The sequence below is a fragment of the Dromaius novaehollandiae genome, chromosome 2 (genome assembly GCF_036370855.1).
Source record: "Dromaius novaehollandiae isolate bDroNov1 chromosome 2, bDroNov1.hap1, whole genome shotgun sequence".
Classification (NCBI taxonomy): Eukaryota; Metazoa; Chordata; class Aves; order Casuariiformes; family Dromaiidae; genus Dromaius; species Dromaius novaehollandiae.
In genome coordinates, this window is record NC_088099.1 from 95765657 (window position 1) to 95781016 (window position 15360).

Sequence of the window (15360 nt, forward strand, 5' to 3'; positions counted from 1 at the left end):
ACCAGCAGGCTATAAACACTGAGCATATCTGTCTCAGAATTGATAACTAGAGCATTCTAGGATCAATGGCATTTGCACTGAATTCAGGAAAAAAATTGGATCTTTCTTCATCCAACCATACTTAGGATCCCACAACCGAACTTGTTAATGAAACTCCCTCTCACAGTTAAAAATAAAAAACCAAAAAATACTGAATATGAATGTGAAAGAAAGGCAATTTGATGTTTGTAATTATCGAGGTAAACTCCATGACCTGCTGAATGTATGCAAAAAGGACTCTGGATGGTGTGTATAAATCTGGCATGTTCAGAAAATAAGAGCAAGTATTTAGACATCCTTTTGGTAGAGCAAGTCACCATATAGGATCCCTACCATGGGCAACAAGGGGGCTTCACTGAAAGGTAAGACTTTTGCCATTCACTTGCTATTAACTTTTATGCTTCTTTAAATTTAGATTGAATTAGGAAGTAACTGAAAGGTTACAGCTATAGAAACTGAGGTCTTCCAGCCACCAGCAATTGGAAGAAACTTCCAGTACTGGTGAAAGTTGTCTCTACCTCAAACATTTAGTGTTCAAACCTGTAAATTAGAAGGCAGCTTGATCCCTTTTTTACTCAGTCTTTGGTTTCCTAAGACTATCCTTGTGCTGATGAGTGTCACAGATAATTGGCTTGACAGATGTGACACCTGCACACCAGCGCTGGATCCAAACTGCTTTGCTACTGCCAGACACCACTGTGTAGCTGTCAGAAGACAATGATGGAGTCGTTATCCACAAAGTCCAGAAGTAGTCTCGTAAGTTAGAACTAAATGGTTTCAAAACCATTTTCAACTTGCTAAGCCAACAGATTTCAGGTTTCCTTATTCATAGCATTATTCCCCAGAATACACTTCTAACTGCAGCATGCTGAATGTACCTTGTTTATGGGAAATGAGAAGGGCTTTCTTCAATATGCTGTAAACAGGTGTACTTTCCTTAAAATAACAACTATAAAGAAACCTATCACATGATAACAGTAGGGAGGGCTCTGCTGATTTATGGAGTACATTTTAATTTAGCACTGGTGATAAGTCTGCTGAATCAAAGCATATAGCAAGCCAACTTCCAGCACAGAAACTCTCAGAACACAGAACAGTATTCTTCAAATGAGTATGCTCATTTACCCCATATTGCTTTTAAAGGTTTGGGTTTTGTGCATATTTTATTTTGATGAGTAGAAATCTTGACTCCATTAAGTTAACAGTAAAAGTTTTAAACAGGTGAGTTTTTTTCTTTTAGAAGTCCCCTATATCAGTTTCAGAAGCTTAGTAAAAAAGTCAAATGTTTTCTATGTTTTCTTAGCAATAGGCAATTTAGAGTTAACTGCTAAAAAGCAAAGCAGCACAGCTGCTGGAAATCTTCTGAAGGAACTCCCAGGACAATCAAAACCTTAAGAGAGTGACCTAACCACCCTCCCCCAAAATTACTTTAAACTCCAAATGTCTGCAAAGAAGAAAAGGATCCATGGGAGGAGGAGGAGGAGAAAAAAAGACGGAACAAGCTACTTTCCAAACTTATATATCTGTGCAAATACAATTATGTATCTATATTTACACAGCGAAGAAGTTTGATTTTGTTTGTCCATTTATCAGTATGTAATAAAGTCAGGCACAATGGTAAGAGACTGTTCTGAATACAGTGTACTGTAACACAGGTTACTTTGTGCCCTCAACCTGTAATAGGCTCTGTTACATAATTAGGAAGATGGAAGGGAGGAAGGGGTAATAGAGTTACAGTGCCTTCCTCCTCCATCCACTCTCAGCAGCCAGGGCAAGGGGTACTCTGAGACGTGACTGAGCACAAGGAAACATCTTCCCATGTTCTGACCAGTTACTTCTGGCCCTGATAGTTACTTCTAAATGCAGTGCATCAGTGTGATTCTGTTTTGGTGTGTTTTAAACGTGAATAGGTTTGTTGCTGGTGTGTGTCAGTGTGATTCTGTTTTGGTGTATTTTAAACCTGAATAGGTTTGTTGCTGGTGGTCCTTCTGGTGTCCAACACGTTCCTGACAAAGAAAGCAGTGACGTCCTTGCCAATCTGTCCCAATGGATCTGTCAATTGCCAAGTCTCCCTTGGGGAACTTTTTGATCGGGCAGTTAAACTTTCACACTACATTCACTTCCTCTCTTCAGAAATATTCAATGAATTTGTAAGTACTCTTCCTTTTTTAAGCACAAACATATGTTAACATATGAAATCCTTCAGTAAGTTAACAAACATGACTGCTTTACAGAAGGCAATAGTCCCAACAGTGACCACATCTACTTATAATTTTGACCGTTACAAAGATCCTCAACACTTCTATTAAAATATACCATTTTCCCATCATTCTTTATCTATGGGAAAAGTTTTCCTTTGCTGGGTGCCAGTTTCCATCTAAACACTCACTTGAAACTTTTGACCTTTACAGCATAAAAGCAGTGATAAAAGCAATAGAACAACAATTACCTAATATATTGTCTGAATTGCTTCTCTTCTTATCTGTTTCAATAATGCCTGTTCTTGCTAATCTGCAGGACGAACGCTATGCTCAGGGCCGGGGTTTTATTACAAAAGCTGTTAATGGCTGCCACACTTCCTCCCTAACCACTCCTGAAGACAAGGAGCAAGCTCAGCAGATTCATGTAAGTCCTATTTCTAATGCATTCAGCATGAGATAGAGGAGGGGGAGGAAAGGAATAAAGAGGCAGCAAACATGGAGAGAGGGAAATAGTTAATTCAGAATAGAAGAGCCAGCAAGAGGAAAGCACCAAAAAACAAGAAATGTTGATTTAACATTTGTTGATATTAAGTTACAAACTATAAAGAGTACATAAGTTCAGTAACTCTCCTCTTCTCTCCCTTTTGCTCTATGTTGCATTCAGTCATTGAATCTTATTTCCAGTCAGCCTCATGGAGAAAAGCCAGTTCCTACAGATTCAGCACACTACAACCTTTGAATGTTATTTTAAAACATTTAACAAACAATTATCAATAAACACAAAAATAGACTGGCTTTGTAGTGAATACTGTATGTAAGCAAATGTCTTCCCAGTAACTGAAGGCATTGACATTACCAGATACTGAACAGATATTCTTGCAGTTACCAGTAGGTAAAAGTGGTCACATCATCACCCAGGTACAGAGACTTTAATGCAAAATATCACAAACTACTTGCAAAGAGAAACAACTACATATGTCAATCTGATAATGATAAATGAAGATGAAGATAGTCTTGCCCAGCCTATGCTCACAGATACAATTTTAACACTTGAAAATACTCTAGATAAAAAAAGTAAGCACAGGTGTATGAATGGGAAAGTGCCAGAGATACATTTTTTATCAGTTTCAAGGTAAAAATAGTCTTGCAACCCCTGTTGCATCATCTTCGCAGTTTGCAGTTCAGAAGTCCTCTTGGGAGCACTGGAATTCACAGTCCTGGGAATAGAACAGAAGTCTGACGGTGTTAAGATTCAGTGCATCTAGCAAAGAGGAAGTGGTTGAAAAGTACCATAGCCAAGAGCTTTTTGAATTATTATTTGCCCACAAGAAAGAAACATTTTAAAACCAGAGAACTCTCACTGGAGATGAGTTATATAGAGGTAATAAAAGCTATTAAGTGGTTTAGCATAATAAGCATCTTCCATTCTTCAAAAATCTGTCATAGGACTTTAAAATGTTCATTAAAAATCAGATGAGTTTTCACAGAGATGAAACACAGTTGTGCCCACTAGTTTGTAACATGCAAAAGCTTTAGTGATATTTTCCGTTATGATATTATAACCATTTGTGCTATTACAGTAAAACATATTGGTAAGAATGACAAATTGCAAAAATGCAATTGTGCAGAGGTATCTAAGACAGAAAAGTCACTTGAAAGAGGGTACAGTCAGTGGAGGGTCTTGCAATAATTCCCCTGACACTACAGACACTGCTCTAACTCCCTCCTCACACTGCCAGCACATAGCCTTCCTGTTTTAACTGCCTCTTCTTAACGTGGATGAGCAGCATGAAGACCTGCTGAATTTAGTAGTGGGTGTACTGCGCTCCTGGAATGATCCCCTGATCCATCTGGCATCTGAAGTACAAAGAATCAAAGAAGCTCCAGACACCATCCTCTGGAAGGCTGTAGAGATTGAGGAACAAAACAAGCGACTTCTAGAAGGAATGGAGAAAATAGTTGGACGGGTAAGTACTAAGTCCTTAATATTCTTTCAGCCTATTGCTGTGAGAAAGCCACATACAGCAGTAGGCTCTCCCTACTTGGAATATGCAAGGAAATGGTACATGCAAAGGAAGAAAAGGGAGCCAATTAAAGACAGCTGAATCTGAGAACAGGCCAGCTGTAACTTTTTTTTGGCATCTTATGATTTCATCTTATGATGAAAGAGACCATGTGGTGTGACTGGTATAGAACAATCCAGCACAGTCCAGTCCTACTTTAATGGCAGGTGTAATCCTCAGGATTGGCAATCTTCATTCTATCTTTGAGTGTTTTGAATGTGCAGTCCTGAATGTTTTTAGGATGTGTCTGTGCTGTTTTTGTATGTACATATTTAAATGTTTGTACAGATGTATTTATATATGTCTGTATACAGATAGGCATTGTGGATAGTTTTAAGAAATTGACAGGATGTTTAAAACTGTTCTTAAAGTCTGCCTATTGCAAAAATACGGCATATGGCTAAGTAATCGAGGCAACTTTCATTTCTCTTTTCCCACCATACTGGTTCCCCATACTTTTGTAAGGTTAGGCCACAGGGCTAACCTGACAAAACCCATACTCAAATACCCTTTGTTATCAGTAATTCATTGAAAGCTTTTCTGAATAAAAGCAGCTCTAGCTTGTTTATCTTTCAAGGGACCTCTAGTAGACCCTATATATCATTCTGTCAGTAAGCTAGATGTTAATAAGAGTTTCTGACTCTGCCGGCTTTTGCTTAGGCTGTGAATAGTTGAACAGCATTAAGAGTGCCACCATCACTGTATCTTCCACCTTCCACTGGCTCACACATGGTCTCTCTCTCTCTGGCATCTGTCTATTTACTCAGAAACTTTATCCCATCCAGGCCACAAATGCATTTATCAGTGTAGTCAAATACATCTCTATCCCATATCCAAGTGTAAAATCTTGCAGAAGGGGATCCAAGTTAACAGTGGAAGTCAGGTGCTCGTACATACCTTGTCACCACCTTCTCATTCAAATTATTTACAAAAGGGGCTTGGAGACAAGACTGGGAAATTCATTAATGTCAAACCATGTTTTTGAGTGATAGCAGGTCTGTTGGTTCTTTTTCCCGTTGCTTAGACTGAGTGAGAGAGATTCCATAGGTACTCTCCCATGTGCTTTCACAAAGTATAACTGGTGGGAAATAGGAAAGATTCACAAGTAGCAATAGGCATAAGTTTTCTTCATGCCATGAAAAGTAGATTTCTACAATTTGAGAAAATGAATGATTGCCTCTTTCAAATGAGGAGACCTAAACCAATATTCATCTCAGATTCTACCTGATTACATGACTTCCTATATGTAGCTTTCTAACATTAGAGGTGACTGTATCACTTAGTTTTTTTTTTTTTTAATGAAATATGACATGAAGATGTACTGTTTGAAGATGTGTCTGGTAACATGTTCTTGAAGCTGCCCATACCAGAGATATTATCTAAGAGACAGGCTAAAGACAAAGCCGAAGATGTACACAAATTTATGAGAACAAATGCTTACAAAGATTTTAAGGTGGTGGGAACCAAAAAGAGATGTCACTTATGAGCCCATACATGACAGAAGGTTCGATTTCTCTGGAAAGTCAGATTCCATTAAATATTGGCAAAAACACTGGATCTATTAAAACACTACTGATGCTGTTAAGCGTCTTGCATATTATAGGGAAGTAAACTGAAAAATCTCATAGAGATTCACTCAAAATCACCATGAGGATATACAATATTATACTGGAGAGCCATAACAGAAAATACTTTACAAGCTGTACACTGCTAATTAGCATTCCTCAAGGAGGGTATTTCTTAATACTCCGTTCTACGGCCAGTCAGTTTCATTAGTACAATGTCATTTTGTGTCTTTAGGTTCATCCTGGTGACACAGGAAATGAAGTCTACTCTCAGTGGGCAGGCCTGCCATCCCTGCAGCTTGCTGATGAGGACTCCCGACTCTTTGCCTTTTACAATCTGTTGCATTGCCTCCGCAGAGATTCCCACAAAATTGACAACTATCTCAAGCTCCTGAAGTGCCGCCTAATCCATGATAGCAATTGCTAAGTACTCATGGGCCTAATCAGCTACTGAAATCATTCAACACAGCCCTCTAGTTGCTTTGCCACTTTTCATTGGAAACTTTATGAAAAGTCACGCTGTACTGTATCAGGATTATCAGCAACTTTCAAGCATGTTTGTGTGAATTCCAGCTGCAACTATTAGCACCATTTACCTTGGTGTTTTAAAATGTTACCATAAATTACTTGTATGACAAGGATATACTTTTCTGTCTAATCACCTGACTTAGTAGCATTTCAGTGATAACCAGATCATGCAGATACAAATAAAAATATTACTAAATCCAAAATGCATAAATCTGAGTGGTATCAGTGAATAAAAAGAGCTAGTATGGCTTGTATCTTTAGCAGCAGCTTCTCCTTTTGGATCTTAATGTCCAGTTATTGATATACAACAGGATTTCATGCTTCCATTACTTTCTATTCAAAAAAGCACACTACAAAAAGAGGGGAATCAAAAAGCTGATTAATGACCTATTACACTAAATTATCCTAAACTAAAAGTATGGTTTGAAATCAAATCTACCTTCCTTAGATGCTTTACTCAGGTAAGAATATTTTCTGAGTAGGGGAGGGAAAGGTAAGAAATTCAGCCTAGCTAACATAGGTATTGATTACCTGTGCAGTCTATGAAGAGAAAAGACCTATCTGGAACTTTAAGGACACATCCATAATATCTTGCTGGAAAAGTCATTAGAGAAAGTTGGGGAACATAGGCAGTTCCAAGGAAAACTCATTACACTTGAGGCAACTATCTCAGAGTAAAGAAACCAAAAGTTTTCAATACGACACAATAGGAACTGCAGGGCATCCACTCAGGATCATATCCATCTACCCTTGACATTCCTCACAAGCCATGTCATGGTTGCAGCTGCTTAGGAAACATTCAAGCTGTAAAAAGGCACTATAGTTGAGCTAAGCCTTCTGCTGTCCTAAATCTAAAATGTCTCTTCCATTTTGGATTTAGTCACACTCAAAGTCTTTTGGGCATTCCGTTTGAAACACTAAGGCTAAACATTGAAAAATGGAACATATGAAAATGACTACTTTTCAAAAACATGGCTTACAGTCACACAACAAATACACAGCCAAACGGAAGCTAGAGCCATTGGCCACATCGACATACTATCTTTGTAAGTCACAGACAAATAAGGCCTAGGGTTCATCACATTGTTTCAGCAAAGAGGAGCTTAAATTCAGATCAGCTCCTCATGGGTTTGGCTTCTCACTAGACAAGACAGCTGGGTTGGTCCACAGTTGAGCCAACTTGGAGGAAGACTGAAAGACCAAGAGAGTACAGGCTTAAGGGCTTAAGCTCCAAACTACCATGACAGAATAAGCACATCCATAACAGGTATTTACTTAAGTGATTAGACACTACCAACTGCTAGAAAGGTCTCATTTTAACCATTTCTATGTGGGATGTAATGATATTTGCATTTCTCATTATATATACCATATTCTGTGAACCTCTTTGTATCCTCAGTTACTGACTGCCTCAGATTTCACTTGGATAAGTATAAACTGAGCCCATTTTCAATGTATATAAAATCACCTGTATAGCAAATAAATTCCTTGTTAGACAGTCATACCTGACAACTTTCATGAACTCTGAAATACACAAAATTTGATGCATACGCAGCAGCAGTTTAACAACACACAGCTGTAGAGCAGCACAGTTAAGGAAGCAAATGGGTAAAATTAATCAAGCAATATGCAAGTGCCCAGACTAGAATTTAATCTGATCATAATATCCTTTTTAAAAATGCCAACAGAAAAAAAAATTCTAAAGGGGGAAAAAAAGGAGCAAAAAATCTCCATAATTATCACGACTGTTTAGAATTTCAATGTGAGATCTTGTTCAATAGAAAATATGAACAGAACTATTTTGTACTGAGCTGGAAAACAGGTTTTATCTGAGTAAATGCCTATCTCAGAATCTTCCCTCCAACATGCTGAGCACACCCTACATTAATTAATCATATCAAAATCTAAAGCTATATCACTATCAACCCACACAGATTTAGAATTCAAAAGCAACTTGATTAATAGGGCAGACATTTATAACCTTAGAATGACATGACTAGATCTAAAACAACAACTTTTATTAACTGCTTAAAAATTACAATACTTAAACAATTGCTTAAAAGCAATTCACTTCACTGTAGTTTGGTTAAGTACATCTATTAGTCTTTAATTTCATAAGGAAGGAGAGAAGAGAGTGACAAAAGAAGATTTTTAAACAACTGAAAAGCTATCTGGTTTGCAGCTGTTTAGCTAAAGGGATATGTAAAACTGGTTAATAGTCTGACTCATCACAGCTGTCATAGAGACAGAAAAATGCAGACCACCACAAGCAAACTCCAACCTATACCTGTACTGTCAAGTGTACTGGCACAGATGATACATTCAAGATGCAGTTGCTACCCTGAATGTTCAGGCCACAATATAGACATTGGCAATGCTCTTTTTTTCTAGTGCTAAAAATAAGAACAATACATTCTTATGTCACTAGTATTTTGTTAATTACTATACATTCACAAGACCTGAGCAACTATTGTGTTTTCTCCAAGAAAAACAATTACACAGCCAATCTCTTATGTACAATCCTGAGCTAAGAACAAGCATGTTCTTTCAAACTGAAAGCAGCAAGTATCAGTTAAAAAGGTTAACAACTTTCAGCTCCAGATTTTCAGCACTCAACATGGCTATTTTTCTGATTGTACATGCAATAACCAAACTGGCTGTATTTAAAGGTCTGCCAGTTTATCTGTTTCTGTTTCAGATGGGTTAGTAAAAGGAGCAACAGAAAGGAAAGGTCCACATTGCTGAAATACAGGCCCAATTCTTTTTCCTTTAAAAATGATATTCAAAGCTTCTGGAGGTGGCACCGCATTTAAGATACGACCTTGTGACACCAAATCTAAATAGTATCAAGGTCAAACCAATTCCTCATTGGGATCATTTATCACTGAACACAACAAAGCAATAGGGATATGCAGAAGAAAAATCCAGCTTTCTATTTGTGACTTGCATTTAAAGTCTAGGACTCTATCCAACCTTAGGAGGAAGTAGAAAGAATTTTGAAGGTAATTTTAAAACCAAGAAGGGAAGCTGCTCCTGACAATACATGTCATTTGTAATCAACCACTTAACTAGTAGTGTGATAATCTCTCTGCCTTTCTTTTTTCTTTTGAGGTCCTGCAAAAAGCCTCCAACAACTGCTGCACTCTTTCTAGAAGAAAGAAAGAGGGAAAAAAGACTATAGCTTGGCACCTGGCACTTCATCCGTACAATACACTTTACCATCACAATACTGTTTCAAAGGTGACCCACAATTCTAATAACAAGGGATACAGTGTGGAAATCACACATTTCTGAACAACAGGAATGTCTCCAAGGGCAACATTTTTTAAATACAAAATTTTTTATTATAAATAAAAAAGAGCATTATTGCAAGAAACAAATGTATGCCAGAGATGTAACCGTGGTAATCATGCTTATCTATATATCTGTATACTATAGAAATCAAATACTAGCATTATGCAAGGAAAAAATTTTACTGACTTGCATATTCCCATAGAAATTATTGGGAAATTATTGGCTTACTGGTCTGTAAAGTTGTTCACAGATATGAATTTCTACAATCAAACTTGTAACTACCTATAGCTGCAAATTACTTGGATAAATCCTGAAGACTGAAGCTGACCCTCAATGTTCAATTCAGTTGAAATTTAAGACTGACTATCCATAAGCTTCTATTTGCATTAAAAAGAGGTTTTCAAATAGTTTTAAATCATAACAATAACTTTCTGAATTTTTTTATGCTGATATCCATCTTCAGGAATGATGCTAAGTTCAAATAAACATCAGTTCTTGAAATCTGTAGGAACTTCAGCCATGGTTTTTCAACTTTCTTTTCTGAAGAATTCAATGAAAATGGTGTAACCAAATCACAAGTAATAGTGAGTATACACATCAGTGCAGATCAAGAAAATCCTTGTTCCTGTTCACTCTATTTTAAAGCCATTCTTATTTGCAAGTTATGACTATCAGATAACATATCAAAAATATCTACTATTCCTGGGATTTTAAGGCTATGTTTTGAGACATTCCCCCATAACTGAACACACACACGCACACACATATACACACACACGCATACATATAAAAATAAATAAATAAAAAGTACATTTTCTGGTAGTGATTTTTCATTCCTTTTCATTTATTCAACTAAGAGGAGGAAACGAAAACAGATGAGTAAGAGTGCTTGATGTACTCTGAACTACATCTTTTTTCTTGCAGGTGCAAGCAGCATAAACTGTCCTCATCTTTGATGAAAACGGTCCACGGACTTCTCCCATTTTCTTTGTTCTTTTTTTTCCCCCCTCTAAACTTCCCAAAGACAAATTCTATGAAGCACATAGGAAATACACTGACATTTCAAGCAGTAATATGTAACTCATCTATCAACCTGTAATTTTGTTATGCGTTTTTCTCATGTCCCAGATTATCTTCTGGAGCCAGGGCGTAATGTTGCTTGCTACATCACTAAGTCTCTCTTGTACTACCATATTTATCCTCATCTAGTCATCCAAAAAGCACTAAAATTTCATGCTCATACTCTGTTTTTGTGGGGAGAATAAGTTGTGATGGCATCCTACCTTCTAACTCATGTCTTCTGAAAGAGAATTGCTGGATGTTATCACTTTTTTTCCCCCTCCTTTCCTTCTGGAGCAGTTCTGAAGTTTTGTTGTTGAACAGTAGCATTTTATACCAGTACCTGCCAATCAGCATCTTCCTATTTCCCTTTTTAGTACACAGTGTGAACGGTAACAAATTAAGCAAAAGGAGGTTATAGAAACACTTCTAGGGTCACGGAAACACTTGGTCCCTGGCTCAAGAACTGATGTATGAGTAGATGAATGTTCATTTCTTAGTTACTATTGATGCTGACTCCCACTAAAAATCCCATTTTTCCTATCCTTTGGACAGAACCTTTTACTGGAAATTCCTATATTTCACAACCATCTGAACAACGATGACAGACAGTAGTCAAAATTTGTTAAAGAACACTTTTTACAACAAGCACTTCTTTTCATTTCATCCAGTCTGCTATCAAAGTGTTTTACCAAGCATAAAAATGATTTGTATTTACTGACAATATTTAATAGTAGTAGTACCTCAAAAATTCACTTTACCTGTCACACATTGCCATACTAATTATGGGAACACGTTTCCTTTTTTTAGTAAATGGTAGGGCTCATTACACTGAAGAGTTCAGATCACTTATTAAATCACATGAATGACAGTGTGAGTCATCAAAAATTAAGATCACTCATTCTAGCATATCAAAGCAGCTATAAAACTCCTATCAGTGTACCATACACCACATGCTGCAACAAGGGAGTTCACAGAATACAAAATACATAACATGCATGTACACTTAGTGAATAGTAATTAGTGGGTGTGTTAAATGACTCATTGGTTCTAAAAATATCCCCATTTACCAATACAATTTTTCACTATCAACTTCTGACTATCTCCCAGCAGATTTCAGTGTCAAATGAATAAAAGGTTAATATAGAATACTATAATTTATTACAGTATTACCAGAATGCCTAGACCCATACTCATCAATCGGGTCACTATCACATTGTACACTAACACAGCACAAAAAAAAAGGAACCCTACCCAGTGAGGCCCCTGTTCTGTTTACTTATAATTCAAATAAGTAGGAATAAGAGGTTTACTAAGTGTGGTACCTAGCATAGTTTGTCTCTCTGTCATTCTTTTCACTCTATTACTGAGGTAGAAATAATTCCTGAAATATATATTTAGACATTACTGTGCTTGCCATCACTGACTTCATGTTTGTAAGCACTGTGCATGGTTTGCAGGACTAGGCCAATAATCAGACATGACAATAGGCTCCCTCTTTAGCCAAAAGATTGAAATAACGATAATATTCCTCAGGAGCCACTCTTGGGAGATTTCCAGCCTGATTTCACAGATAAAAATAGTTCATATAGCTCAAATAAGTCTCCGAGCCTTTTGATGATTATCCAAGCCTAACTAAAACCTCAGAACCTTTTGGGATGTTCCAACATCCTGGGCCTACAGTAAGTGTACTATAACTTAATATGACAAAGGCTACTTAAATTAATTTGATTCGTATGGTATCTTCATGAGAAGCAGGCAACAGAGACCATGGTTCTTCATGTCAAAGCTACTGAAATAGGCAACTCAGCAATTCTTTAAAGTGGCTTTGTGTTACTTGCAAGGAATCTGTTCTTGTGTGTCCCTCTTGCATCAAAGTGAGAAAGTAAAAAAAGTAAGATTCTATTCTTTATCATCTTGTAGTAGAAAATGCTTTATTGTATTAGAAAATTTTCTCATGCTCTCTCAAGGGCCACGTGAAGGAAGAAAGTGCAATGCACAGACTGAGTTTATTGAGAGATTAGCTTTTGATGGATGGGGCTATGAAAAATGTACAGAAAAAGCATCAGAAATGGTTTGCAAAAAGGTTAGGATATCCATTTATTTTTATTTTCACGAGCGATTCCATCTAAGTGAAAGTAGGATTTAGGTGAATATAAGATATAAAGAGACTCTCATACAAAAACAAATCCTGCAGCTTTTTATACAGCAGTAGATAGTGCCATTATTCTGGAAAAGATGTTTTCTGTCCCCTAGACAGCTCTGCTTGTGCCCATCATCACTCACAAAAAAGGTTCACTTCTTTGAGAGGAAAACTTATTGGTGTAATTATTTGTATCATGCATATCACCTTGGTATCAAGCATTACACATCTGCTATAGCCTCTTTATCAAAGGCATTACGAATTCTGTCTTCACCTAAATTAAGGGTAATGTCATATCCATTGTCATGGCTTAAATCTGACTGGAGAAAGGAAAAGAAAAGCAGAGCTGTAAAAGCATAGTGCTACAGTCTTGGACATACACAACATATATTTTAGAGAGATGGTCAAGAAATGGCCCAGGTGCCCTCCCTCAAAGCATGCAGTGAAAGATGTTTTTGATGGAGTTCTAACCTTAAAAGAAACCAGCAAAATGCTTTTTCAACTGCTGCCTTTTAAGTTCGGCTCAGTTGAAAATCTGAGGGACTGCACATAGCCTCAGGCTAAGGATCCTTGATTAACTGTAATATTCTATATTTGGCACCCTCTAAGGAAACGCTAAAAGGAGTTTGTCAGTGTATGAATGCACGCTGTATACTCCTCCTGTCTGTTTTAAAGCTGCTATGGCTTCTTCTCAACAACACAACCTCCAGAAAGGTGGGTATTTGCCTGAAACATGTTTTGTATAAAGATAACTGTTTCAGTGCATATACATTTTAGAAGTTACCTTCATGGATGCATTGCTTAAAACCAAGCTTATAGCGTTTGCTCTATCCTCTAATTACCAATGTAACCTCACCCTTAGCAGCTGTAGCTAAACTGTGCAATAAGATACACATCTTTTTCCAGTGAATAAAATTAAAGGAAAAAAACCCTAATTTTTGCTTTCTTACAGCATTCATGGCATTAGGTTTTAGTTTACAGCAATAATATAAAACAATTTTTTTAAATTACTTGGAAGTTCAACACATTTAAACCACAGCATTGCAGTTGTTGCAACACTGCAAAGCCTAAGCCTATAGCACAATATGGAACCAATGCTAAAACTAGTTGCATTCCTATCAAGGATACAAGACCAAAAATATTTAACTGTATCCAGGGCAAACTTCATATAAATTAAGTCTTGTTATGGATTTATATTATGGAAAGGGGAGGCTTTCAAAAGGTTGTTTTAAAAGCAGGAACTCATTTTATACTCAATCTATATTAATGTAACCAGTAGGCTGAGAATTTTTTTTTTAATACAAAGAATAATATCACGTTCCTCCTATATATATTGAAGGCATAAGGAAAATGTAATAGATTTATACACCTTTCCTAGAACTACTCACAAACAGGTAGATATTCTGAAAGCAATCTTTGAGTTATGAAGATCTTAAGAAATGATTGTTGACGTTTCCCATCCCTTTTCAATTAAAAAAAAACAAGACTGCAGCATCTCCCTTTAAAAAATGGGGGAAGGAGGTATCTGTAAAATATGTTCTATTTGAATTTTTTTATATGCAATTAACAGGTAGTAGAAAAGTTGTCATTTAACCAAAAAAAAATTGTATTAACATTCCCCTTCACCAAAATATAGTGACATTCTAAGTCAATCAAATGAAAAGATTCATCAGAGGTTTTTTTTCCCAAATATTGATTGAAATCGATTCTGGTTAAACAATTTTCAGAAAGAAAATCAAAGTTTTTAGTGAAATTGCCATATTACTAGTTAAAAAACTGTGTTTTTTCACCAAACTTTCTCTCATGAGAGAATTTACCTTGTGCAGGGATCTACATAAACTCACGGTTTTAATTATAGCTCAAGGAACATTTTTCAGCAAAAAAAGGGACCAAAAACCAATCTGAATGCCTCACAGAAGAAAGAGTCCACAAGGGTGCCAATATCACAGCATGTTACGCAAAAGATTTTGTGGCAAGTACCAAGTATATCAATCTATAAATAAAGATGAAAATATAAATAACAACTGAATGAATAGCTTGATGAACAAAGCAGGGCTCATTGTGCCAATTTTTTGAAAAATGATCTCTCTCTTAGTGCCCAGAGATAGCCACAAGCCCATCAAGTAACACAGACTTTTAAGTAACATCTAACACAGATACCTGATCCAGCAACACTGTGGGTAAAAAGGAGAGACTCCCAAATCAGGTCCCCCGTGGCCAACACCTAGAGAGCAGAAACACATTAAGGATAATACCAAAAGAACCTGGCCTATTCTTTTCTTCTATGTGAGCTTATTCCTTTTAGAAATTAGCAAATACCTTCTTATTTGCAATTAGTAGTCAGTGGTTGTAAGCTGTCATGATTTCTCCAGGGATCCCCCTCAGAGGGGCTATTTCTTTCAAGGAAAATCCAAATTCAATCCCATATTAAACAATCCTTGCAACCCCTTTGAATATTTTAAAGGGTT

The 15360-nt window shown here is 36.8% G+C and overlaps 1 protein-coding gene across 1 annotated transcript; it reads left to right on the forward strand.

Moving 5' to 3' along the window:
- The first annotated feature begins 373 nt into the window (after nt 1–373).
- PRL (prolactin) lies at nt 374–6356 on the forward strand. Its single transcript, XM_026115643.2, has 5 exons — nt 374–401; nt 2008–2189; nt 2557–2664; nt 4028–4207; nt 6104–6356. The coding sequence occupies exons 1-5, from the start codon at nt 374–376 to the stop codon at nt 6293–6295; spliced, it is 690 nt and encodes a 229-aa protein (XP_025971428.2). The 3' UTR covers nt 6296–6356.
- The last annotated feature ends 9004 nt before the right edge of the window (nt 6357–15360 follow it).

Bases quoted from the DNA above. Each gene is read 5' to 3' on its own strand.
- PRL (XM_026115643.2), top strand. From the start codon at position 374: ATGGGCAACAAGGGGGCTTCACTGAAAG. The intron at 2,190-2,556 runs GTAAGTACTCTT...GCTAATCTGCAG, and splicing joins CAGAAATATTCAATGAATTT to GACGAACGCTATGCTCAGGG. The intron at 2,665-4,027 runs GTAAGTCCTATT...GTGGATGAGCAG, and splicing joins AGCAAGCTCAGCAGATTCAT to CATGAAGACCTGCTGAATTT.